General features: G+C 43.8%; 1 protein-coding gene across 5 annotated transcripts in view; it reads right to left on the bottom strand.

The window, feature by feature from the left end:
• LOC139366239 (discs, large homolog 3 (Drosophila)) overlaps positions 1-25,190 on the bottom strand; it is a 140,907-nt gene that overhangs the window by 62,093 nt on the left and 53,624 nt on the right. For 2 of the 5 annotated variants that reach the window (XM_071103505.1, XM_071103506.1), the window contains exon 1: positions 22,331-22,865. The exons of 1 other annotated variant lie outside the window; for it this stretch is intronic. In XM_071103505.1, coding sequence (XP_070959606.1) covers positions 22,331-22,708 — 378 coding nt within the window. In that variant the 5' untranslated portion in view covers positions 22,709-22,865. Of the gene's footprint in view, positions 1-22,330; positions 22,866-25,190 lie in introns of those variants that run through there. 2 more of the 5 variants (XM_071103502.1, XM_071103504.1) reach the window with 1 other exon arrangement.

The raw sequence follows: 25,190 nt of genomic DNA, 5'->3' as shown, positions 1-25,190 counted from the left end.
CGCGAGACCAGGGCAGCAGCGTGGGGCAGCACACAGCTTTATGACAGAGACAAAGTAGCACACAGTTCTTTCTGCTGTGACTGTGAGAGCCCTGGACTGGCCACGTCCCCGAGAGAGAGAGGCTTACACAGTCTGTAATGTAGGCTCACAGAGGTCAAGATAAACACATATTTACAGATTAGTAACAGGGGACGGTGCATACAGTGCTGTCTGTGTGTGTCTGTGTTCAGGCACGTGTACAGATAGGGGTCTACCTGTGCAAAGCACATCCATTTGCCCTCCCACTCCCCAAGTGTCCTTTTGGGTGGTGATATAATATCTATTTTTTGTATACAGTTTTTCTCATTGTTGTTCTGAACCCACTGCAGCAAGTTGTTGTGATGTCATCAAGTTCGCCACCATCCACCTCCACCCCATTGGTTGCGCCTGTTAGTCTGCCCTGTACATCGCTTGCGCGTGCCTCGGGTAGCGCCTGTTTTCCCAGTCTGCCCTGTACGGAAATTGCGCATGACCGGTATCCAGACATGTATGAGAAGCGGTCACCCGTCGAGTGTGTGTAGCTAGCTACCTAGTTTAAATATCAACAGTACTGCCACACAGCAGCATTAACACTTGATAAACATCATTATGAATATTTCGGTCTGGTTGGCTGATACGCACAGCAGAGAGAGGCAGAAAGACAGAGAGGAGTGGCTGCATCTATAACCCTCGACCCCAACTCCATCCCTTCAGCAGTTGGGTGTTGCACTTGTGTGTCAGGGCAGCGGCAACACGGGTAGTTTAGACTCTAGCTAACCAACATATACTAAAATATCCACACAAGCCACTAGCCAGCCATATATCATGAGTTCGAAGATTCTTCATCTTATATTATGAAGTTATTATTTAAGTATTTAAGAAAATTGAAGATAAATCACAATCTGTAAAAAAAATAAAAATAAGATAAAGCTAGCTAACTAGCAGATTTACATCAATCATCAACGATCAGCTAACAGCCCACTTTCTTTCACCCGATCATGTCTTTAGGAGGCACTGTGACTAGCTTGCTTACAATTTGTGATGAGTGTGTTGTTGAAGAAATAAATAGGCCTATGCACCCTTTTTTCATTTTGAACACCTGCCCCCTGAAAGGTCTGTACACAGCCCTGTGTGTGTGCGTGTGTCTGTGTGTGTGGGAGGGGGGGTTACATGGGGATGGCTGGCAAATGAGTCGAGGGGGGCAGAGGGGAACAGGGGATGACGCCGGTGAAAAATGTTGGCAACCGTCCAGATGTGGCAGAAGGGTGTGACTGAGGGGCATGGGGGGAATTAACCAAAATCTGGATAAGATTATAATAAATCCCTTAATTTCCTTTTAATTCAAACACTAATCATGTTTTCCCAGCCAGCTGTCGCTGTTCACTTCTGTCCAACTGCAGTGCAGGGCTCAGGGCAGGCTGTACACACACACACACACACACACACACACACACACACGCAAACATACACACACACCCTGCTCAAGCTGCTCTCCCAACAGGACTGACTGTACAACCACTACAACCAACCTATCCCAACTGAGCACCATTCCAGACAAAAACACTCATCTCTATACATCCAGCTGTTCATTAGTTCCCTCCAAATTGTTATCTATCGATCCATCCCTCAGTTCAATTATTTATCTGAGACTTTCATTTCCTCATGTATTATCTTCAAACAACACTGCACCTGACAGCACTGATTTGGCTGCAGCCAGTCTGGACAGCAACGCTACAAAGACTCCCACTAAACCTTGGCAAGCGTAGAGCACAGCATTCGTCCAAATTGCTAAATAATCAATGTGTTCCAATGACAACCGGTGCTCGCACGCCCGCTTAGCCGCCTCCCCCTGGTTCACCTCTCGGGACGCTGACTGCAGCTTATGAGTCTCTCTGTTGCACATGCATGGCCATGGGCACAGCCTCAGCTTGGCTGGCCTGCCTGCTCACTGCCTGTCTATATCGTATTAGTACTGTAGCTACAATCCTCCCCCTGCAATGAATGAATGAAACAGTTACACTGTGTCCAGATCTGCCCCATTACTGTCAATCAGAGCCCACTCGACCAGAGGCCCTGTGTCTCCACTACCTAGCTAGAGTCCTTTAAAAAAAAAGAAGTTTATCCTATGTTGTGACAGAATGAAGTTTGAGGCTACACTTTTAAATTGTTCATCTGATTCATTCAGATTTTTAATTCCAGTTATGATTCATTCTTTTTATGAAGTAATTACATGAAAATACCTATTGTTAGCACAACAACTCCAGGTAAATACCAGTGGAAACAGTACTGTAAAATAAAGTACAAACAATATTAGCCTATGTATGATGATGCCATATGTTGGCAATGCAATAGATAGCGAGGCCACACCTCAAATGAAATCCAAGCTCCTCCTCATGCAGCATTATTTCTATGGTGTTTTTAACTCCTCGAGTTCCCTGGGGTATAGGAGGGTTTGGCATGTGCATAACAATGAGATGCTGACAAGACAATAATCCTTCGATCCTCCTTTACATAGCACACTGATACTGTATGGCAGTCCTGTAACCAATGACAACGTCACACTGAAATATGACAGTGACTCAGTCCTGTCTGAAACAGGGTGATGAAGGCTGCTCTGTCTGATGATTCAGTCCTGTCTGAGACAGGGTAATGGAGGCTGCTCTGTCTGATGGTCCAGTCCTGTCTGATACATGGTAATGAAGTATGTTCTGTCTGAGACAGTGTAATGGAGGCTGTTTTGTCTGATGATACGTGGAGCATTAGGAAATTATTCCTCTGCCTTCACTCATTCATATTGATTACTGATATAGAGAAATGGTGAGCCCAAGTCCAATAGAGTCAATCTTAACCTTCCTTACAGTATCTATTGATGCTTACAGCACAATTGTTACATGTCAATACGTCAATACTACGTTATTTACAATGAACTGTCACTGTGAGCTGGTCAGCCGTGTATGGTTTGTATGTTTCCTGTAGAATGTGGGATGAGAGGTGCAGTCAGTCGGTCGGTGGTGCCTCGCTCTGATCCTCTGGCTTTCATTGGCTTCTCGTATGCCACGCTGCAGTCCAATCAATACCTACTCAATTACCATGCACCCAACATCTCATTGACGCTGAGCTGAGGCCCCGCTCACTGCCAGAGAGACCGGGGGAGAGGAGAGCAGGAAGAAAGAATAGGAGAGGAGGGAGAGAAGGCGGAAGGGAGAGTGACAAGGAGGGAAGGCGAGAGGAAGGAATAGAGGGACATAGAGGAAAGGGTGTCGTCCTCGTACTCAATAAGAATACCAGTTGATTTCAGTCATTCAGTCACATGTGGGAACCACAAGGAAATGTATTAGTTCATGCCTATTACAAACCATGGTTTCCATGGGAAGAACACATTTGATGTGAATGATTTGAGCATTGTGAAACACAAACAGGTATAATCCTCTCTCTCACTTTCACACAGAGCGAGACTGACACACACACGTGCACATTCACACACAAGCACACACTCACATGCACACACATGCATGTACACATTTTTATGAAATGATAATTAATAGGCGGTCACAGCTGTCAGCAACATTCCCTCCTCATCTTGATGTAATATTACTAAAGCGTGCTCAGGCTTAGCTTCCTGTGTGGTCACGGTGAGCCTCAGAGAGGTGGTTAGTCTGACCTTCAGCACAACAGACACAGCCACACACTGAAATGATATTACTTATCACATGCACTCCACACAATACCACTCCCAGTGGATGCTTCAGTATTCATGAGGCTGTTATGTGGTAATGAAGTCGGAGCATGCCAATGTGTGTCTGATGAGTGCATGCATGTACTGTGCCTTGAAAAGTATTCAGACCCTTGGATTTCTTCACATTTTGTGTTAAAGTGGGATTAAAATGGATTTAAAGAAAAATGTTGGGACAAATAACAAATGATTCAATACAATATAATCATTGCATAAGTATTCAGACCCTTTGTTTAGTCAAGCCTAAATTATACTGAACAAAACTATGAAATATCAATGCAACATGCAAAGTGTTGGTCCCATGTTTCTTCATGAGCTGAAATTAAAGAACCCAGAAATGTCCCGTACGCAAAAAAAAAAAGTATTTCTCTCAAATGTTGTCCACATCCCTGTTATTGAGCATTTCTCTTTTGCCAAGATAATCCATCCACCTGACAGGTGTGGCATATCAAGAAGCTGATTAAACAGCATGATCATTACACAGCCCCAGCTGTGCTGGGGACAATAAAAGGCCACTCCAAAATGTGCAATTTTGTCACACAACACAATGCCACAGATGTCTCAAGTTTTGAGGGATGCTGACTGCAGGAATGTCCACCAGAGATGTTGCCAGGGAATTGAATGTTAATTTATCTACCATAAGCCACCTCCAATGGCATTTTAGAGAATTTGGCAGTACATCGAACCGGCCTCACAACCACAGAAGACATGTAACCATGTCAGCCCAGGACATCCACATCCGGCTTCTTCATCTGCAGGATCGTCCGAGGGGGGATGTTGGGGGTGCTGAGGAGTATTTCTGTATATAACAAAACCCTTTTATGGGAGAAAACAAATTGTGATTAGCTGGCCTGGGTCCCCAGTGGGTGGGCCTGGCTCCCAAGTAGGTGGGTCTATGCCCTCTCAGGCCCACCCATGGCAGCGCCCTTGCCCAGTCATATGAAATGTATTTCAATTGACTGATTTCCTTATATGAACTGTAATTTATTGAAGTTATATATTTTTGTTCGGTATAGTTTCAGTGGTAAAATTTGTTTAAAAAAAAAAAATCACACAATAAGTTACATGGACTCACTCTGTGAAATAATAGGGGTTGGCATTATTTTTGAATGACTAACCGTTCCTCTGTCCTCCCTACATACAACATCTGTAAGGTCCCTCAGTCAAGTATTGAATTTCAAGCACAGATTCAACTACAAAGACCAGGGAGCTTTTTGAAAGCCTCATAAAGAAGGGCAGCGATTAGTAGATGGCTAACAAAAACAAATCAGACATTAAATAACTCTTTAAGCATGGTGAAGTTAATAATTATGCTGTGTATTTTATATTAAACCACACAGGCACAAAGATACAGTCGTCCTTCTGAACTGAGCTGCAGGACAGAAATGAAACTGCTCAGCGATGTTACCGTGATGATTGGTGATTTTAAAACAGCTACAGAGTTCAATGTCTGTAATCGTAGAAAACTGAGGATGGATCAAAAACATTGTAGAGACTCCACAATAATGACTTAAATGAAAGAGTGAAAAGAAGAATACAAATATATAGAATACAAATATTCCAAAACATGCATCTTGTATGAAACAAGACACTAAAGTAATTGTGCAAAAAAAACACAGCAAAGGAATAACCTTTATGCCCTAAATGCAAAGCCTTATGTTTGGAGCAAATCCAACACAACGGAGTAACTGCATCCTTATTTTCAAGCATGGTGGTGACTGCATCATGGTACAGTATGGGTATGCTTGACATCAGCAAATACTGGGGTTTTTAGGACAAAAAGAAATACTGAGTTTTTTAGGACAAAAATAAATGGGATGGAGCTAAGCACAAGCAAAATCCTAGAAGAAAACCTGCTTCAGCCTGCTTTACAATAGAAACTGGGAGAGGAATTCTCCTTTCAGCAAGACAATAACCTATAACACAAGGCCAAATCTATACTCGAGTTGCTTACCAAGAAGACAGTGAAGGTTCCTGAGTGGCAAAGTTACAGTTTTGACTTAAATCGGTTCAAGAATCTATGGCAACACTTGACAATTGCTGTCTAGCCATGATCCTCAACTTCTTAACACAGCTTGAAGAATTTAGAAAAGATTAATGGGCAAATATTGCACAATCCAGGTGTGCAAAGCTCTTATAGACTTACCCAAGAAGACACACAGCTGTAATCAATGCCAAATGTGTTTCTAACATGTATTGACATGAGAGCTGAATACTTATACAACAACTATATTTTAGTTATTTCATTTCTATTAATCTTTCAAAATTGTTAGATTTTTTTCTTCCACATTACAGTGTTTTGTGTAGATTGTTGACAAAAAAAGAACAATTAAATATATTTGATTCCCACTTTGTAACACAATAAAATGAGAAGAAATCCAAGGGGTCTGAATACTTTTGCAAGGCACTGTATGTGGTGATGGTACATGTACAGTATATACTGTATGTAGGCCGGCATATATGTGTGTATATGAGTGGATGCACGCATGTGTGAATACAGACTTGCATTTAAATGTGTGTGTGAGTATGTGTGCATGTGTGAATTAGTGATGAGGGGGAAAAAAATCGATACAGTTACATATCAGATATTATTTTGGACGATATATATCGTATTATTGTGACAATATCGCAATATTATTTTTGCGCTAGTTGGCTGTACCTGCACCAAAACTCCAGTATTTTTCTTGTTCTCCATCTTCTTTTTAAATAGTGAGCCAATTTGTTTTCAGCACTTTTTTTTCATAACTGATCAAAACTCGTTTTTTTCATGGCTCTCTCTTGTCCCTCTGCAGCAGACATATGGTGAGAAATATGTTTGGAGCATCGAATCGCAATAAAATCACAGTATCGAATTGAAATACATATAGAATCGTGAGAATCGCAATACATGTCATATCGTCACCTAAGTATCGTGATGTCCCTGGTAATTCCCAGCCCTAGCGTGTTCATGGGTGTGTGTAGGCTATGGCTTACGTGTGTGTGTGTGCGTGTGTGTGCGTGTGTGTGTGTATATGTGTGCATGTGTCCATGCGATCATGTAAGCTTGTATTTAAATGTGTGTTGTATTAGGGTTATCCATGTGTTGTAAGAAGGTTGTCCATGTGTTGTATTAGGGTTGTCCATGTGTTGTATTAGGGTTGTCCATGTGTTGTATTAGGGTTGTCCATGTGTTGTATTAGGGTTGTCCATGTGTTGTATTAGGGTTGTCCATGTGTTGTAAGAAGGTTGTCCATGTGTTGTATTAGGGTTGTCCATGTGTTGTATTAGGGTTGTCCATGTGTTGTAAGGTTGTCCATGTGTTGTATTAGGGTTGTCCATGTGTTGTATTAATGTTGTCTATGTGTGGTCAGTGTTTATTTTTTGGGATGCCCGGGGCAGTGGCAGCTGCTGCCTGGTCTGTGGATTATGCTGTGCGGTATGGAGAGAGAATCAGAAGAATCTGGGTTGATAATTTAATCTACCCCCAACCCTGTCTGTCGGATGCTACTGGTGCCAGGTTACTTGACCCACCTCCGTCCGTCAGTCTGCTCTAATCATTTCCACTCACTATTACACTGAACGTGTCTGAACTGGCACACTATTCCTTATGTAGTGCACTATGTTGACCACAGTCTGACTGCAACAGGCTCCTCCGCTCCTCAGATAGATGTCAGATTGATTGACGGGTTGCTTAAAATGAGCACCAACAGATGTGCGTCATAACGTTGTTATGGACAATTATTATTACTAGAAATTATTATTACTAGAAATTATAATAATAACAATACAAAAACGGTGGATGCACTCTCAAACCCATTAACATGGCACTGATCTGGAGGGGGTAAAATTCTCCCTCTACATCAGAGGTCTCTGCAGCATGCTAGCTTGCAGGCAGCTCTCTCTCGGCTGGTTGCTACCCCTTGTTGCTAAGCTGAGAGCAACACTTCTGTGCTGTTTGGGATTCTGCCTGTTCTCAGTGAGCGCCAGCGACAGTGTACAGCACTACGCTGCCATTTTGAAGCTCGCTGACTATAATAATGTTTTGTCATCCATAGTCAATGACATATGAAATACAGGATTCTATGATTCTATGGTTGTGTTCTGATCATAGAACATGGGCTGTTTCTCTGTGATGATGAGGATTACGAGTGAGTGTTTCGTGACATGATGGCCTTATTTTGGCAGCTTATTTTGGCACTACACAGTGTGACCTTTGACCGTTGAGTGTGTTGGTGTGTCACTCGGGGGCAGAGGGCCAGCTGATCCCTTCCAGGCCATCCCTGCCTAAGCACCACCAGACACAGTACCACCCATATAAACACAACAACACCGTCCGCTCAAAAAAGCACCAAAACAAATTATGATTCATTTGTTTCTTTAAAAAAAGACCATCATTTGAATCATTAAGCTGAACCTGCGAGCCATGGGGAGATGGGGAGGGAAGCAGAGGGAGCCAGTTGGTCGGTAGGGGAAGAACACTGTACATGTGGGACTAAGGGGTTGTCACACACGGATCATCTTTGATCTACTGTTAAAACAACCAGTGCAGATGACAGAGCCACTTCTGACCCTGGCCAAGATGGAGAGAGGATGGAGAGCAGGCAGAGGCCGGTCCCAGGTGGCGCCCCTGTGGCAGTACAAACAGCCCAGCAGCTCCCCTCCCCTCTTTCCCCTCCAGTCATCATGGCCCACAGGGCTCAGCAGTTCTTTATTCCTCGACTCCGAAAACTCCCACACACAGCTCCATTCACTGCCTGCCCTGCCCGCGTTCACGTTGGCTGGCAAAGCGCGAAGGTGTTGAAAGTGATGAAGAATTACAGTAAAGTAGGAAAACGATAAGGCAACAAAAACTGTGGCTAAAAACTAATGCACAATTATGAATACATTCATGCACGTTTGTCCATATGCTGGTGTATTTCCTGCCAAATGAAACGGCGGTGGGAAAAAAGGGTCCTTTGTTTCAAACGTTTGTATCACTTTGGGGATTGCCAAGCCAATCTGCCTCCTGTTGAGGGCCCAGATTTTCTCGTCTCTTCTCCTCCTGCAGAACACCTCAGGTTGGATCACGACACACAGGCCTCATGGAGGACTGTGTCTCAGCACAGATCAGAGCAGATCAGAGTCAGAGCAACGGTCATTTGGGCATGGACATATGACGCAAACACTGATCAGAGCACAGACAGACAACAAGAGGCTTTGAAGTTGTAACCTTTCAGCATAGAGGCCTCTGATCCGATGGTAAGGACTGGCCTTTGTTCAGAAGCCTTCAGTCAGACCATGGAAAACAACATAAGAGCACCACACAGCATCGTAGCACTAGATACTGTTAAGTACTGTAGCCAGAAAATAGAAATATTCAAAAGTATAATATTGATAATACTCAAATGTAAATCAAGATTTGAATATACAGTACAAGAAGGTTAAGATAAACTATATAATTCCCTTACTATGCTAACATTGGCTAAATGAAAATCCTCTGCATGTCAAAGAATCTCCCATGAAGCAACTCTGTTGTAATTCCATATAGGACTCCAGCAGCTCATCACTAGTACCCTCTGAGGACGCTTAGACAAGAGGAATAGATGGAGGTCTTTATATCTGCACAACACAGAGGAGGGTCATGATCTGAACATCAAGAATAACAATCATTTGGAGTATTCAACTGCAGTAAAAACATAATAAGGATCTGTTATAACAGACATGAAAATATGCTGAATACTATACTCACCATGGCCATAATAGCTAGGATGAGTTTTCAAAATGACCAAATCTCTAACAGCTTTTCGTCTCCTGGGCACAAGAGAGAGCAATCTGGCGTTGTGGTGTCATTGGCTTCATTTTGATAATGCGCTGTAACTTGCAGTGCAACCACATGTAACCATGGCATCATCTGGTCAGCCTGCCAGGAAGACACAGCATCCACAGGAGATGACAATCCGGGGTTCAAAGTGCATGGCCTAATATTGCAATATTCCTCTCGCTTCCGAGCCTCTCCACCCCTCCTTCCGTCCTCTTCTCTCTGCCAAACCCCCCCCCCCCCCCCCATCCCTGCCAGTCGCGTCATCGGGCTCGGAGATATTCCAATGAGAAAATGCAATGCTTGGATTTGGCTGATTACATCATTGGAATTTTAAAATGGGGAACATTAATCCACAGCGGCCCATATTGGGTTTTCTAAACTGGCTGATCATGATCTGCAGCCTCTCCAGCAGCCTATTCACAGCAAGGCTCTGGGGCTCGGCTGCTTGGAAGACGCCAGGTAACACAGGAGAGGAGAGGGAAGCAGCACCACAACTAGAACCAGAATGGCTCCTCACTCCTCCACTAGCTGCCTCTACCTCAAACAGCATCCTTGGTAGTAGGACCTATAGTATTTGATTCTGTCCTTCAAATACATCTGAAGTAAATCCTCATTCATGTTTATAAAATAAAATAAAATGTATGAAATGTGTAACTGTGTAACTTACACATGTGTACTACATGTCCTCCATATCTATGCGATATCAAAAAATCCTTTGCTGAAAAAAGTCCTTTGCCTGTCTGCGCCTCAACATTGCAGTCTCTCTCCGTAATTAGCCGAGCAGCAGAGCTAATGTACAGCTCTGGTTGAGACTGCACCATGGCAACACTGTCTCCTCCCCTCCTCTACCCTCCTCAAGGTCCTCTGCCCCAGGGACAGACAGAGACACAGCTGAAGACGTCTTATGGCTTCATGTGTAGGAAGGCGTGCTCAACATTACTGCCTTACTTATTCTAACACAGGGATATGTACTAGGATATTATGTAATTCAGTTCAACTACAAATTAGGGCCATCTCCAAGATACTGTGGCTAAGATTAGTGCTTAGACATCACGCAGATGCCCTCAGTGAATCTTTCATTTTGTAAAAGGCTGGCAAGAGTGAAACTGAGACCCATGAATGATCAGGCCATTCAACTGATCGTTGATCATCTATGCGATTCATTGACACAAATATCCCTGCACATTCAGTGACCAACTGTAGGAGCCTGAGCTCTGTGACATTACCATGGGCCAATAGACAGACTGAGACGACTGAGATCAGGCAACGAATCCCTGGTCCAAGCCCATCCAGCCGTGGCTTTCCTGCTCCAAATATACATTTAGAGAGCCCCACTGGGGCATCTGCTATTACAAAGGCTTAATGGGAGTTCAAGTATCTTTTCCTATTTCCTGAAGCAGCCCTTCTGAAAATCACAATGACTAATATCACATAATAAACTGTTTTTTTTATTTTGAAACACTGCTTCTTGAAGCATCACGGCCCTTTCTTCACTTGTAATGAGTTTTGGGGGACTCAGGTTTCAAAAGGACAGTATCAGCCTGAGGTTAAAGAACCATAGTTAACCCTAAATAACAGACAACAGGCCTATACTGTATTTGCTTGTGGTGGGGACCAATATCGATAATTTGATTTGATATTATTTGATATGTTTGATATCGACATGAGCGAGGCATATCGTGATATTGGTTTATTCTTCCTGTTAAACTACACTACTATGTAAAAAAACATACATGACTGTTCCTGCATGCACAAAACCCTCTCAGAGACTTTTTCATAGGCTCTCAACTTAGCTTACTTAAAGGAAAACTCCACCCCAAAACTATCTTTCAGTATTTGTATTTGAAAGTTACATATATTGAAAACTTAGGTGTTGAAAAGCAAAACATTTTGGGACTATGTCAACAATGGACTAATGAAACAAATACCAAACTATAGTTTTGGGGTGGAATTTTCCATTAAAGGGAAGATGGGCTTAATTGACACAATGTCACACTTTTTTTCTACTTACCCAGAGACAGATTAACTCATGGATATCAATTTTATGTCTCTGCGTACAGGAACAACTAGCATGCTAGCTGTTCCTTTAGACTTCCAGTCTAACACATTCAAACTGCACGCAGGGACATAAAAATGGTATCTATGAGGATGCTAAATTGCCAAAATGTCGAACTATCACTTTAATTACCTGCTCATGGTAAGGTAATTCATTATTCGGAGTGGTTGGGTAGGTTTTAGGCTGCCAGAATATAAACACCCGGTCTAATTGGCATTCAGTGAACATTCACACAGTTGCAATGTTTTAAAAGTTTAATGAATTCCTATTGTATGTCAAGTGCATACTTGTGGTGTTTCCAGGTGGTAGTTGTGTGTTGCTCATAAAGTTGGGTAGGTTGTTTCCAGAGGCAGTTTGGAACTAGGTAGAGAGTGTTGCAACTTAGAACAGGCAATTTTTAAGTGCTGCACGCTTCAGCACTTGGCAGTTCCGTTCTGTGAGCTTGTGTGACCCTACAACTTCACGGCTGAGCCGTTGTTGCTCCAAGACGTTTTCACTTCACAATAACAGCACTTACAGTTGACAGGGGCAGCTCTAGCAGGGCACAAATTTGACGAACTGACCTGTTGGAAAGGTGGCATCCTATGACGGTGCCATGTTGTAAGTTACTGAGCTCTTCAGTAATGCCATTCTACTCCCAATGTTTGTCTATGGAGATTCATGGTTGTGTGCTCGATTTTATACACCTGTCAGCAACGAGTGTGGCTGAAATAGCCAAATCCATTAATTTGAAGAGGTGTCCCCCTACTTTTGTATATATAGTGTATATGTAATCTCTCCTAAGAATAGCTCTTCAGACTAACTCTATACAGTAAAGATGGGCCTCAAATACTCACTACGATTTCAAATAATTAATCGATCGCACCTCAACTATAGCCAAGGTTGAGGAATGGCATTAGACTAGGTTTTTTTAATTGTTTTTTTAATCTTGGACATTAAGGTTCCTAACGTTACTTCAATGGCCAGAAGATGGCTGCTGTGCTGTTAGTATAAAGATGACATGGTAATGCTACACTGAGTAAGGTTGCCAACCGCCAACGTTCTAATGCTTATAAATCAACCGCAACCCAAATACTATCGGGCGCCTTGACTCGGCCGCCAGTCATAAAACAATAACACAATAGCACAGAGCAGCAGAGGCGCTACACTGATGCATAAAGACAATTACATCAGTGCCCAATGAAGTTCTTATTGCTCTGCTGTGTATGGCCCGCTGAGCCCTGCCAGCTCCAACGTTGGGCTGCTGCCTGCTGACCATGTACTACTTAGAAACTTTGATAACGTAATATGGTAATCCACCATGTAATCTGGACAGGCCCCGCTTGTGTTAAAGCTTAAATACAGTACTACAGTACAGTCAGGGGACGGAGAGATGCAGAGATGACACCAGACGCTGGTTATCAAATATAATGTATGTTCAGCAGAATATTTTTTTAGATAAAATATATTCGTATATTCGTATACAGTATTGCTCATGCTCTGTAGTCTGAAGACATTGGGCAAGGCAGTGTCTTAGGGGTCTTACTGAACACAGTGAAATACTCTGTGTAATACTACAGTGTACGAGGCACTAACACAAATCCAGGGGAGGAAAGGAAATATGAATTTGAGAGCTGCAATCATACAGTGTAGACAAGACACTGACGGCCACCAACCTCTCCTCAAATATGGCATATTCACAGACACCCTAGATGCACAGAGGGAGAGGAAATGTCATAAATAAAGAAAAAGCTATGTCAAGGCTGGTGTACCCCATCTACAGTGCAATGAGAAGTAGGATATTAAGAATGGATTGTTTATATTGTTTGGAACCAGGAACGGTCGAGTTGTGCTCTCGCCATCTGTTTTATCTCGTTCTCCGTCTCTTTCTCTAGGCTGGGGATATCGGTCTCCATTTCCCAGAGAGGGGGGGGGATACTTTAAGCACATTAAGCTCAATGGGTAGACACAGTATACTGTCTATCCACTGGGCAATAATGACTGATAATGAACCAGGGGCCTGTTAAAGGATGATCTGTGGTCTGTGCTCTAGCATAGACATACTGTATGTTTGGATAACGTCAGTCACCCTCTCACTCATCTTGTCTTTTCACTGGGGAGGGAGGGGGGAGAGAGGGAGGAGGGATGAAGGGAGAGCGCAGTGTCAGGCAAACATATGCTTCTGTATGTGACTATGGTGCTTGTACTGTGTTGATCCCATTCGGAGTGGTTTTTCAGAGGCATAGTGACTAAGACCAATCGAAACAGCAATGAAAAACACCGACACTACTGGAATTGCAGTGAAAACATGAATAATTGAAACCAATTGCTCTATGTTAAACAGATGTGCAATCAACAGCAGGTTCAAAAAGACCTTCCACAGTTTAATTGTTAGATTTGTCAAAAGGAATCCACGTATTTCAACTATGGATCAACCTTCATCACTTAGTTTAATGCATTCAATTTGTTCAAGGCCTCATTTCGATGGCGGAAAAAAACAACGTATTCAGTGCGACTTCAAAGATAAAAGACGTGATTGTTTTGAAGGCGTAGCGGCTGTATATTAATGAAGCAGCACCTCGTGCACATCCTCTTAAAATGGCAGAGAAAAGCTGTGCTAATTATACTGACGCACAGAGCTGAAGCAGCCTGCTGAAACATACCCACACCATGTAGCTAGTTGATTGGAGCTTTTGATCCGGACAATGCATGAGAAAGACAGAAGGCAGAGGAAGAGATGAGAGGATGATAGAAAAACTGCAAAAAATAAAAATAAAAATGGAGGCCAGCAGACCAAATGGCTAAAGGGCTGCTTGGATAATGCATTAGCGAGATCAGATGGCACTCAGTGCAACTACGCTACACATGGGAAGAGATGCACTGACTGCATCGCCAAATGTTCTCCTCACAAGACACAACTCTCCAGAAAATGGGAAAAGACATCTAAGACATTTCAGCTCTTCCCGCTATAGGATTTAGTCTTCATTCTGCATCTCAATATTAATCTGAAAAATCAACACGTTTGGAGACAACAGCTTCACAATACTGCATGAATAACAGCATCCAGTCAACACTCTACTGTGAAGAATATTCCAGATCTGCAGGCCCTTGTCTACACCGCTACAGTATACAATACATGCATCCACTGGAGCCAGAGCTGCGTTTCTAAAATTACGAGCAGTGGAACAATAGCCCGAGCGCTGTTGAAAGCGCCCACGGACACCCACAAAAAAGGAGAGGAGTCAGAAGGCTTGGGGATAGGCCCAGTCTTCAGCGTTATCGATGTGATGCATGCAGTCCCGTGGCAGTGTGTGGGTGTTCTAGTACGCTCTGGCCAGGAGTTAGTGCTGCAATCTGAAGCATACCCAGCCAAGAGCAATAGAGGAATAGAACCCAGATAAGGCAACAGGAGATGACTGTTGAAGCTAGAAGTACCATACATAAATCACACAGCACTGTTTTCTGTACATATTATTCATTATAGATTATAGCAGTAGGGGGGCGAGACCATGTGACCGTGTCCCCCCCATCATCAACCAATGAAAGGCCTCTTCCTCCTCCCTTATCTTCCTGACAGAACAAGGGAACGATGGTCCCATCGTTGAATCAGGAGTACAGCCCTGCACAGCACATTCGCGTTTCTAGGCCAGCCACTACCTTGATCAGCAAAACCCCCTAAATAAAACAAAGCAGGCAAGCAAACAAACAGCCCTCCCCTCCCCTCTCTCCTCTCCTCTCCTCCCTGGCTGGGAGAGGCAGAGGGTTGGGCCCTGACAGGGGTTCTGACAAACATCATTCGGATCACATGGCCTGGCCTCACCATACATGGCAGAAAGCAGGCAAGCCGTTATACACACATCATGTACATGCAGTACAAACAGCCCACACCAATAGACATTTCATTCAATTCTGCAGTATAAGTTTTTTATAAACATATACTGCAGATTTGGTTGCATCTGAGAAGCATATTTGTATTATATGTTGAGTCTAATATTTATATTTACAGTAAGCCTAACTTGAAACAAAGCAGGTCCACCTTTCTGTGAATGAAGTACTGCAAGTCCATGGGAGCTGCAGTAGCTTTTACAGGAGGTGTGGGAGGTGAGGTTAGGATCCAGTCCAGGGTCATTGTTAGACCAACACACCTGACTGTTCAAGGTCTACTACTTTTCTAATAGCTGTCAAACGATCCCCGTCACTCTGACGTCCACGTCTGGGCCGGCCTCTTCTCAACCACAGAATCCTTGCCCCATCTAATGGTGTAGAAAAAGTTTACTTTTGTAAAAGTGCACATAAATATTGCAGCACACCTTGTCCCCTCTGTTTCACAGTGCATTTGCAGTGATTCACCGTGCTGCTCTCCTCCCTTGAATCTTTATGAGTCCGGTACATTTTGTTTTAGGCAAAGGTCTGTTTGAGATGGATGGATGGATGGATGGATGGATGGATGGATGGATGGATGGCTGGCTGGCTGGCTGGCTGGCTGATTACTCCATAATCTTATTAGCGATGACAGAGGTCGATCGATTATGATTTTTCAACGCCGATACCGATTATTGGGGGACCAAAAAAAGCCGATACCGATTAATCGGCCGATTTTTAAAATGTATTTGTAATAATGACAATTACAACAATACTGAATGAACACTTATTTTAACTTAATATAACACATCAATAAAATCAATTTAGCCTCAAATAAATAATGAAACATGTTCAATTTGGTTTAAATAATGCAAAAACAAAGTGTTGGAGAAGAAAGTAAAAGTGCAATATGTGTGCCATGTAAGAAAGCTAAGGTTTAAGTTCCTTGCTCAGAACATGAGAACATATGAAAGCTGGTGGTTCCTTTTAACATGAGTCTTCAATATTCCCAGGTAAGAAGTTTTAGATTGTAGTTATTATAGGAATATTTCCCTCTATACCATTTGTATTTCATTTACCTTTGACTATTGGATGTTCTTATAGGCACTTTAGTATTGCCAGTGTAACAGTATAGCTTCCGTCCCTCTCCTCGCTCCTACCTGGGCTCGAACCAGGAACACATCGACAACAGCCACCCTCGAAGCATTGCTACCCATGCAGAGCAAGGGGAACAACCACTCCAAGTCTCAAAGCGAGTGATGTTTGAAACACTATTAGCGCGCACCCCGCAAACTAGCTAGCCATTTCACTTCGGTTACACCAGCCTCATCTCGGGAGTTGATAGGCTTGAAGTCATAAACAGCGCAATGCTTGACGCACAACGAAGAGCTGCTGGCAAAACGCACGAAAGTGCTGTTTGAATGAATGTTTACGAGCCTGCTACTGCCTACCACCACTCAGTCAGATACTTGTACGCTTGTATGCTCAGTCAGATTATATGCAACGCAGGACATGCTAGATAAACTAGTAATATCATCAACCAAGATAAGTTTAATGCTAGCTAGCAATTTACCTTGGCTTACTGCATTTGCGTAACAGGCAGTCTCCTTGTGGAGTGCAACGAGAGGCAGGTGGTTATAGCATTGGACTAGTTAACTGTAAGGTTGCAAGATTGGATCCCCCGAGCTGACAAGGTGAAAATCTGTCGTTTTGCCCCTGGACGAGGCAGTTAACCCACCGTTCCTAGGCCATCATTGAAAATAAGAATGTGTTCTTAACTGACTTGCCTAGTTAAATAAAGATTAAATAAGGTGTAAAAAAATAAAATAATAATAATAATTGTAAAAATCGGTGTCCAAAAATACAGATTTCCGATTGTTAATCGGTCGACCTCTATTATGGAGTAACTGTGTTGCACTGGAACCACGTCAGCTAGCTGGACGACTCTCCTCCCACGGGGCAGGGCACTGCTGGCTAGCCTGGTATGGAGGTTATACAATACCAAAGTTTGCGGACCGAGTAGGATCCCACAATTGGCTCCAGTATCTATTGCATGCCTCCTACATATCTGGATCCACGCTGTGTCCCTACTGAATACACTGTACTGGATATTAGGGTCAAATGTATCCATTTTGTTTACCCAAATACAGCTTTATGTGCACACGGCAGCAAAGACAAACAGACTGACCTACTCTTTTATGTTTTATCACACCAAAATGCTCAAGGTTGAGATCCCACGAGTCTCATGTACTCTTATAAAGTAGCACAATGTACCAATTGCATTTTGCAAAAGCTACGATTAACACAAAAATGTGTAGGAATTCAGAGTATCAAACCAAAGTATCAAAGTATTAAACCGAGCACAGAACATCCCACACTGTCTGACACCAAGCTGACTCTGGATATCCAGTTCTGTAACCCCCGAGCATCCGTCCAGCACTCAGCCCCAGTGATTAGTCAGAAACAGGCACACATCCCCCCTTTTCTACAGACACACACTGCATTTAGAATGACATCATTCTCTGAATGCCAAGCTGTCTGGCCTTTAAGAGTCACCAGAGATAATAGGGTGGATGGAGTGGGAGAGGTTTGGCCCCCCTGGGATCCACCCCAACCCCATCTTTGTCTGGGGCGGCCTGTGATCAACATTCTCTAAAAAGGAGAGGCAGCACCCCACCAATCAACTTCGCTACACTCACTGATAGACAGGCCTCACCACCAGGAACCTAGCTGTTCCTTTTTCTTACCTCTCTCTGTACCACTCCAGATGTACTGTTAGAAAGCTATGCATTATTACTGGCTGTACATGTCCCAGGGTTGGCATCTCAGGCCAGACAAACAGCAAAAACCAACCAACTACCCCCCCCCCCCCCCCTCCTATGCTCCCTTCTCCTATCATCTCCCTTCCATCCATCCTATCCCATCCTCTTCTCTCAGAGGCCCCAGTGACAGCACGATACACTGGATATCTGCTGACATATGTTATATGGATTGGACATACAGTATCTTCCCCATCAGAGAGAGGAATATTAGCCAATGACAACGCTGACATGTAACGTTACATCCAATATATATGCAAATAGGCTCTTCCACATTGATAAGACACTTAAAAGACAACCATGAATGAATAATCTGTAAAAATGGCCAGGGTGTATGGATGGACCTCAGAATACATGTCATGAGAAGGCCATACATCTTGTCCTTCTTGCATGTTCCTGTAATAAGGACACTCTAACGCTCCAGTCCCAGTGTAGTGTAGCCATAGCCTATCATGCCAACATCCCCTCGTCCTTGCTCCCCATTTTGAGATCAGCTCAGAGATAAATCCCTCTTGATCTGATGAGAATATTCCTGCGTTCTGATGGAGGCTGTCTAAATCACAACAGGGGTCTGAGCTCAAGACATCTGGGTAAAACGCCTTTGTAAGTCATCTCCTGTAATACTCCTTGGGCTGGACCCTGTTAGAGGCCTGGAAAATTACATCAAAATGGACAAAGTCTCATCACATTGACACAAAAACGCACAAAGAAAATGTATATATTTGCTGTATGCACAGAGATTCCACATACTGTACTAACCTTGAAGAAATGTGGCATGATGCAAACACACCAGATATGTGGATATAAAATGGAGACATTGGAGAGCGAGCCAAAGTTTCAGTGAGCAGGAATAACAACCGTGACCACCCAGCGAGAGAGAGGCCAAGAGACATTTCTGATGCAAACATGAAGGCTCTCGACCGGAAACCACCTATGGGAGTGTTCATGATGTAAGCCCACACTCAACGCTCATGCATTAGAGTGATGCTGTACGTCCACAGAGCACCAATGATCTGGTAAACAATAGACCTACGACGGAGCATGGGGGACTGGGAGGGCATTTTGGAAAATGTTTAATATCTTGCTCATAATAAATAAAGTAAAATCCAATTAATATTTCAAGCTAATCATAGCCACAGAGCTGGAGAGCACACACAGACAGATTGGAGCCTGAGGGGGGAGGGAGAGCTCTGAGTGAAGAAGCCTCCCATTAGGCCAGGGTCTCCTCATCTCTCAAATGGAAATTCAACTGCTCATGTTTAAAGGAAATGCTCCTTTTAATCCCAACTGGCTTCATGTACATCCATCCATAATTAACTTAACCAACCCCCTGACAATAGCCATTGACTGTAATCTTGCTTTCAAGGAGATATGGTGGGGAGGAGAACAAAGACGTGCGGTTAAATGGAAGGTAACATAGTATACTTTGGTTAGTTTGGAACAATTTCTTAGCCATTTTAGGAACTTTTTATGGAACACTTCTGGCTATCAAAATCCTTTGAAAAAACCCAGATATGAAAATATGTTAACCAACTGTAATCATGTATTATTTTGAGAGATTATGTCGGATGACTACTAATAACAGTTTCAGTTTCCCCAAAATCTTCCAAAAGATGCATGTATCAGAAAGATCAGTGTGGTTGTGTGACTGTGTATATTATGAGCATTACACATGTCCATGCCTGGCCTGGCGTCTTGTGAGGGCTGCGAATGGTGGTGGGGGAGGGGGGAAATTCCCACCCATGGATATGCAGTGGGGACTGAAGGGAACAGAGATGCTCCAACGTCCATCCAAGGCTGTGCTTTTCCCACAGCAAGCAGAGGTGGATGGTGCTGTGTTCATGCTGTACTGGAGACTGAGAGGGTTAAAACCTGACCCTGTAGAGGGCCTTTTAGGAGGCTGAGGGACAGATGCTTGTCCAAAGAGCCATGGGGCTCCCTCTCTCGCTCTCTCTCTGAGCATCCCCTCTCAGCACCACCAACTGCCTCCTCTTACATAATCCCCTCCCCCTCTCCAGGCCGGCTGTCTTTATTGGTTTAGTGCTCTTTTTTTCTACATTAGCGTTTTCACCTCTCTTTCCTGTCATCACTAATTCTTTCTCTGTATGTCCGGTGATGTTGTGCCGGTTACATTGCAGATTATCACTGTTTAGATTTGTATGCTGTATTTTACACACGTTGAAACGTCTCTCTGTACACCCAGACTTTCTCCTAATAAAGACCAGTGATAATGTGCAAATGCAATATATTAGGCATTAAACCATCCCAAAGATCCTCTGACAGGATGATAGAAGAGTAGCAGGACCAATCATTTTAGCTCCATTGATTTCATCTATCAAAGGCTGTGGCTAAGTTGTGATGATGCATGCTCCAAATAACCCACCCCCTTCGCATGAATTGACAAGCCACTACATAAATGAATGAGCGGCTGAAAAACATTTCACGAGATATTGGCTCCAATTCATTTGCAATCTAGACATTACATTTACGCTGGGAATGAGCAGTTGGCAGGAGGATATTTGTACTGATGGTAAATAAATAATAGACACGAAAATGCTTACGTAATCAAAACTGCCGTGAGGTTTTAAACGTGAGAAATGAAATCTGCCTGATTGGCTTGGGCACAGCTGACGGTGGATATGGACTGGTTAGAATATACAATAGATTATTATTACAGCACAATGTCAAGGAAGCAAATCGTAGGCTACTCGATTATGCTTCCTTTACTAATGAAACCTCTTCCTCCCTGGTTCTTGTAGGGAGTCCAAATAGTAATATCAGTTAGGTTGCTGTTCATCTGTGCTCAGTAGAATTTCTCCAACATTGCCAATGAGATTTCAGCCTCCATTTTACCCCCACTCTGTCTCTCTCCTGCCGTTTTATGCTCTCTGCTCAAATAAATTCACACACATACACAGTAGCTTCGAACACCGTGTATATTATGGGACTAAACAGACTCTCTCACACACACACAAACGAGACCCATTTCATACACACACAGTGGCCCTTCCCCCAACCCCAGCTCACTCTCATGCGTGCGTGCGTGCGCGCACACACACACACGCACCCTGCCTAATTACAGATTGTGTTCCTAGCTTTAGTCAAAAGAGAAATGTCAAGACTGAGACAAGACTATAAAGGAAATGGTAAATGGAGAATATAAAACATGTGCTGGTTTAAATGGTCCTAGTTACAGTATCATATCCGCCCAGTAGGATGGAGGCTTCTTCCCTTTCATCAGTCAGCTTGGTCCAACCCCTCCATCTCACCCAACTCTCCATCGCAGAGCAATGTACATCTTTTAAGGAATAACCAGCCACATACAGAAATAAGCCATCTAATGGAGTCTGTCTTTCTCCTCATTCTCCCCCTCCTCTCCTCCTAATCTCATCTTCTCTCTCTCTCCCTCCCTCTCTACAGGAAATCTGCCAGATGAGAGACAACCCTTTCAGTAGTTCATCTGTGAGAAACATGCTTCATATATGTCAGGCAAAATGTATTTTTGTTAAGGGCCGATGGAGGAGAAACATGTGTCTGCATTGCAGCGTAATGAGCCGGCTTTAGCATAATTTAGCCTTCAATGAATATTGCTCAATCCCCGCTACACTCTCTGTGGCTGTTGAATGAAAACGAATGCAGGGCTGTTTTAGACTGTTAACATAGGCCTTTGATGAAAAGCAACAAATAAGCAATACTTATTCCCATCTGATCTTAAGGCATGCCATTTTTATGTTGAAGTGAATATAGAACACTAGGCCTGCTCTGCATGGTAGACAAATGAATACGAAACAGCCCACTACTCCCTAAATGAATGAATGAGTATGAACAGATGAACAGATAATCTGTATTAGAGCTGGGATGAAGCAGTGCATATGAGATAGCTGAGGTTGCTCTCTACCACACCACAGCACAACAGGCTTCACCAAGACAGATAAGCACCTCTAAAAAGGTGTACACATGTCTGTTTCAACCCAACAACCTCACATCAAATCCCATTCACCCACTGCCCCTCTGCCTAATCCCTACGCCCCCAGAGGCATGGGATAGATGGCCATAAGGCCGGCTGAGGAGGTTGAGGTAGTTACCTGGTCGTACCACTCCCGGTTGGAACAGGTGCATTCCGGCCACCAACCTGCTTGACCACCGGCGGTGTTGCCATTCACCTTGGGGCCGCCCTTGGATTGAAGCTTGGGGTTTGGGCCTCCGGGACCCCCGGAAGACATCATCTTGCCCTTACTTCTCCCCAGAGTGCCCCCTCCTCCTCCCATGCCTCCTCCTCCTCCTCCGCCCGAGGCTGGAGGCTGGGGTAAGGTCTGCCCGCCACCGGGCCCGTACCCGGCCGGGTATCCATAGGGCTCGGTCTGCCATTCTTGGTACTGAGGGGCGTCCATCCTGCGCAGGGCGGCCATGCGGGTCACCTCGTAACATTCTGGGCACTTGCAGCAGTGGTGGTGTTTGTGCATGCTGGCTGTGCTGGCGCTGTGCTGCGCTGAGCGGCGTGGTGTGGCACTTTCTCTCTGCTGCCTCCTCAGATCACACGCAGCACGCTGCGATCGGCTCGCAGAGCGCTAATACTGACGCAAATAACACTAATCACAGCAATTCAACTGATTTTCCTTTTTTCTCCAAATCCTGTTACTTTCCTCTCTTCATTCCCCTCAGATGCAAAAAAAAAAGAGCAAGGGGGGGGGGGGGGGGGGGGGGGGGGGTAGCAACAGGAAAACCCAAAAATTCACAATGAGTATGTAGTCTTCCTTCTTCTTGACGTAGAAGATCAAAGAAAATAATATTGTATATGATCACACAATCAGAGACCAGCCCCGATGGTAGAATTTTCCTCTCGCCGCTCTTGTTTCACAGTGATATGTATATAAATTCATAGATATATATATTTATTTGTTTATATATTATATATATTTACACACACACAAATACATATAAAAATATGAATATAAACAGACTAGCACAAATACACAGATATATACAGAGATATATGTGTATATATATATATATATAAATATCTATATGCGTGTATACAAATATATATATAAACAATATGTATATATATAAATGATATCCTCAGATGAAATCGTCCTTTGTATTTCTCTTCCCTTTTTTCAAACCCGTTTTCTTCCTCCTGTTTCACCTCCTGTGTTGAGAAGCAGTGTTTTCTTTCTGTTTCTCTCTCTCTTTTCTCAGCCTGCAGAGAGGAGCTGAGCACTGGATTGCCTCTCAGCCTGCCTGCCCTAGATGTGGATTATACAGAGGGATGCGAGCAAGCGAGAGAGAGATGGAGCAAAAGAGAGCGAGAAAGCACGAGAGAGAGAGCGAGGGGGAGAGGGAGATACGTAGCAGCATCCCTCCAGCACCTCAACCCTGACAGCCACAGCCAATCAACTGGCAGCACTGCCATCAGCAGCAGCAGCACCAACAGGACTGAGCGCTTCACTGGCTGCTCTTAAAGGGGCCATGCCACCTAAACCACATCGTTCACTGCCTAGAGAGGAAAGACACTGCCTCACACATGCAATGACTGTAACCTAGTCACATTTGTCTATCTCCTCCATATGACTGGGCTGTGTTTGGAAGTAAAAGACAGGAAAGATCATAACCGCTTTCTCTGTTTGTTCATTCCAACCCTCAGTGGGGATCCTCTGCCATTCGTCAGTGGGGATCCTCTGCCATTCGAATCCATGTTTTTCCTCGTTCCAATGCAGCCAAAATCCAACAGGCAACCTCTAATTTACAGCCCGGTTCCAGGGACTGGTCCCTTGGTGTCTATGGTCATCTCTGTTTCAATGATGGGAGCTTTGTTGTCTTGGGCCATTGATTGACACCCTCAGGGCTAATGTCATGTATAGCTCTGAACATCTAGACATAATGTAATAATGAAACGGGTGTGGTTGCGATTCACATTCACATGACAATCCTATACTAAAGATCCTTCTCTAGCTCTTCTGCCGATACCAATGTATTACATTTTCAGCAGGCCTTGAACAGCATTGAATAACATCATTCTGAACACCTAGATGAAACACAGCATGACGACCAGAGCCCTTTACTGACAGGTAGAGACCAGTGCAGTACATCTAAGAACCATTGGCTCACTGAAGAACCATGGGGGAAATATCTCACATGTTCACAATGATGACATCAACACATGTGTACGCAACAAACACGATTACACGCTTGGGCTTTCGAGTGGGCGGAGAAAGAGAGAGAGAGAGTGAGTGAGAATGCCGAAGAGAGACGGGAAGAGAGAGTATGGGTGGATATGTATTTTCTATGTGTGTGGTTATGATTTTTAGCTAGAGATAAATTCATAAGCTTGCACAAAGCAGTTAAGTGTTGATCAGAGCTCCATCGAACAGATACTGAGGCTGAAGGTCTGTCTTTTGGATAACTGGTGTGTGTCTGTGTGTCTGTGTGTGTGTGTTACAGTGTCGGCATTAAAGCCCTGCATCTGTGCATTATTAATGAAATGTGGTGGGGAGATGGAACTGGGTGTGTCTGTCTGTGGGGGAAGATAGTGGCTATATTTACATATGAGTGTCTGCTGTGAGAGAGGGAGACACTATCTATGAAGAGAGTACATTCGAGGGTACACATAAAGAACATCTAAGAGTACGCATCTTGGTGTGTGTCTGGGGCCATAAAACAGAGTATGCATTTGTATCAATGTGTGTGTGTGTGTGTGTGTGTGTGTGTGTGTGTGTGTGTGTGTGTGTGTATCGGAGTGAGTGCTTACAGTCAGTACACACTATGCCTCTGCAGCCCTACCAGGAGGCACAAACAGCAGGCTCAGCCACTTAATTACACGCAACAGTAACTCACTTCATTATCATGATATTCTATTCCTGTAACTTATGGAGATTCTGCAAGCGGAGCAGAAAGAAGGGGGAACTTTGGCATTTTTTTACAGAGCGAGGGGCCACTGAGAACTCC

The sequence above is a fragment of the Oncorhynchus clarkii genome, chromosome 14, assembly GCF_045791955.1.
Source record: "Oncorhynchus clarkii lewisi isolate Uvic-CL-2024 chromosome 14, UVic_Ocla_1.0, whole genome shotgun sequence".
NCBI classification, from domain to species: domain Eukaryota; kingdom Metazoa; phylum Chordata; class Actinopteri; order Salmoniformes; family Salmonidae; genus Oncorhynchus; species Oncorhynchus clarkii.
Note: the sequence above shows the minus strand (reverse complement) of the source record. Positions and strands in the feature narration are given on the sequence as shown.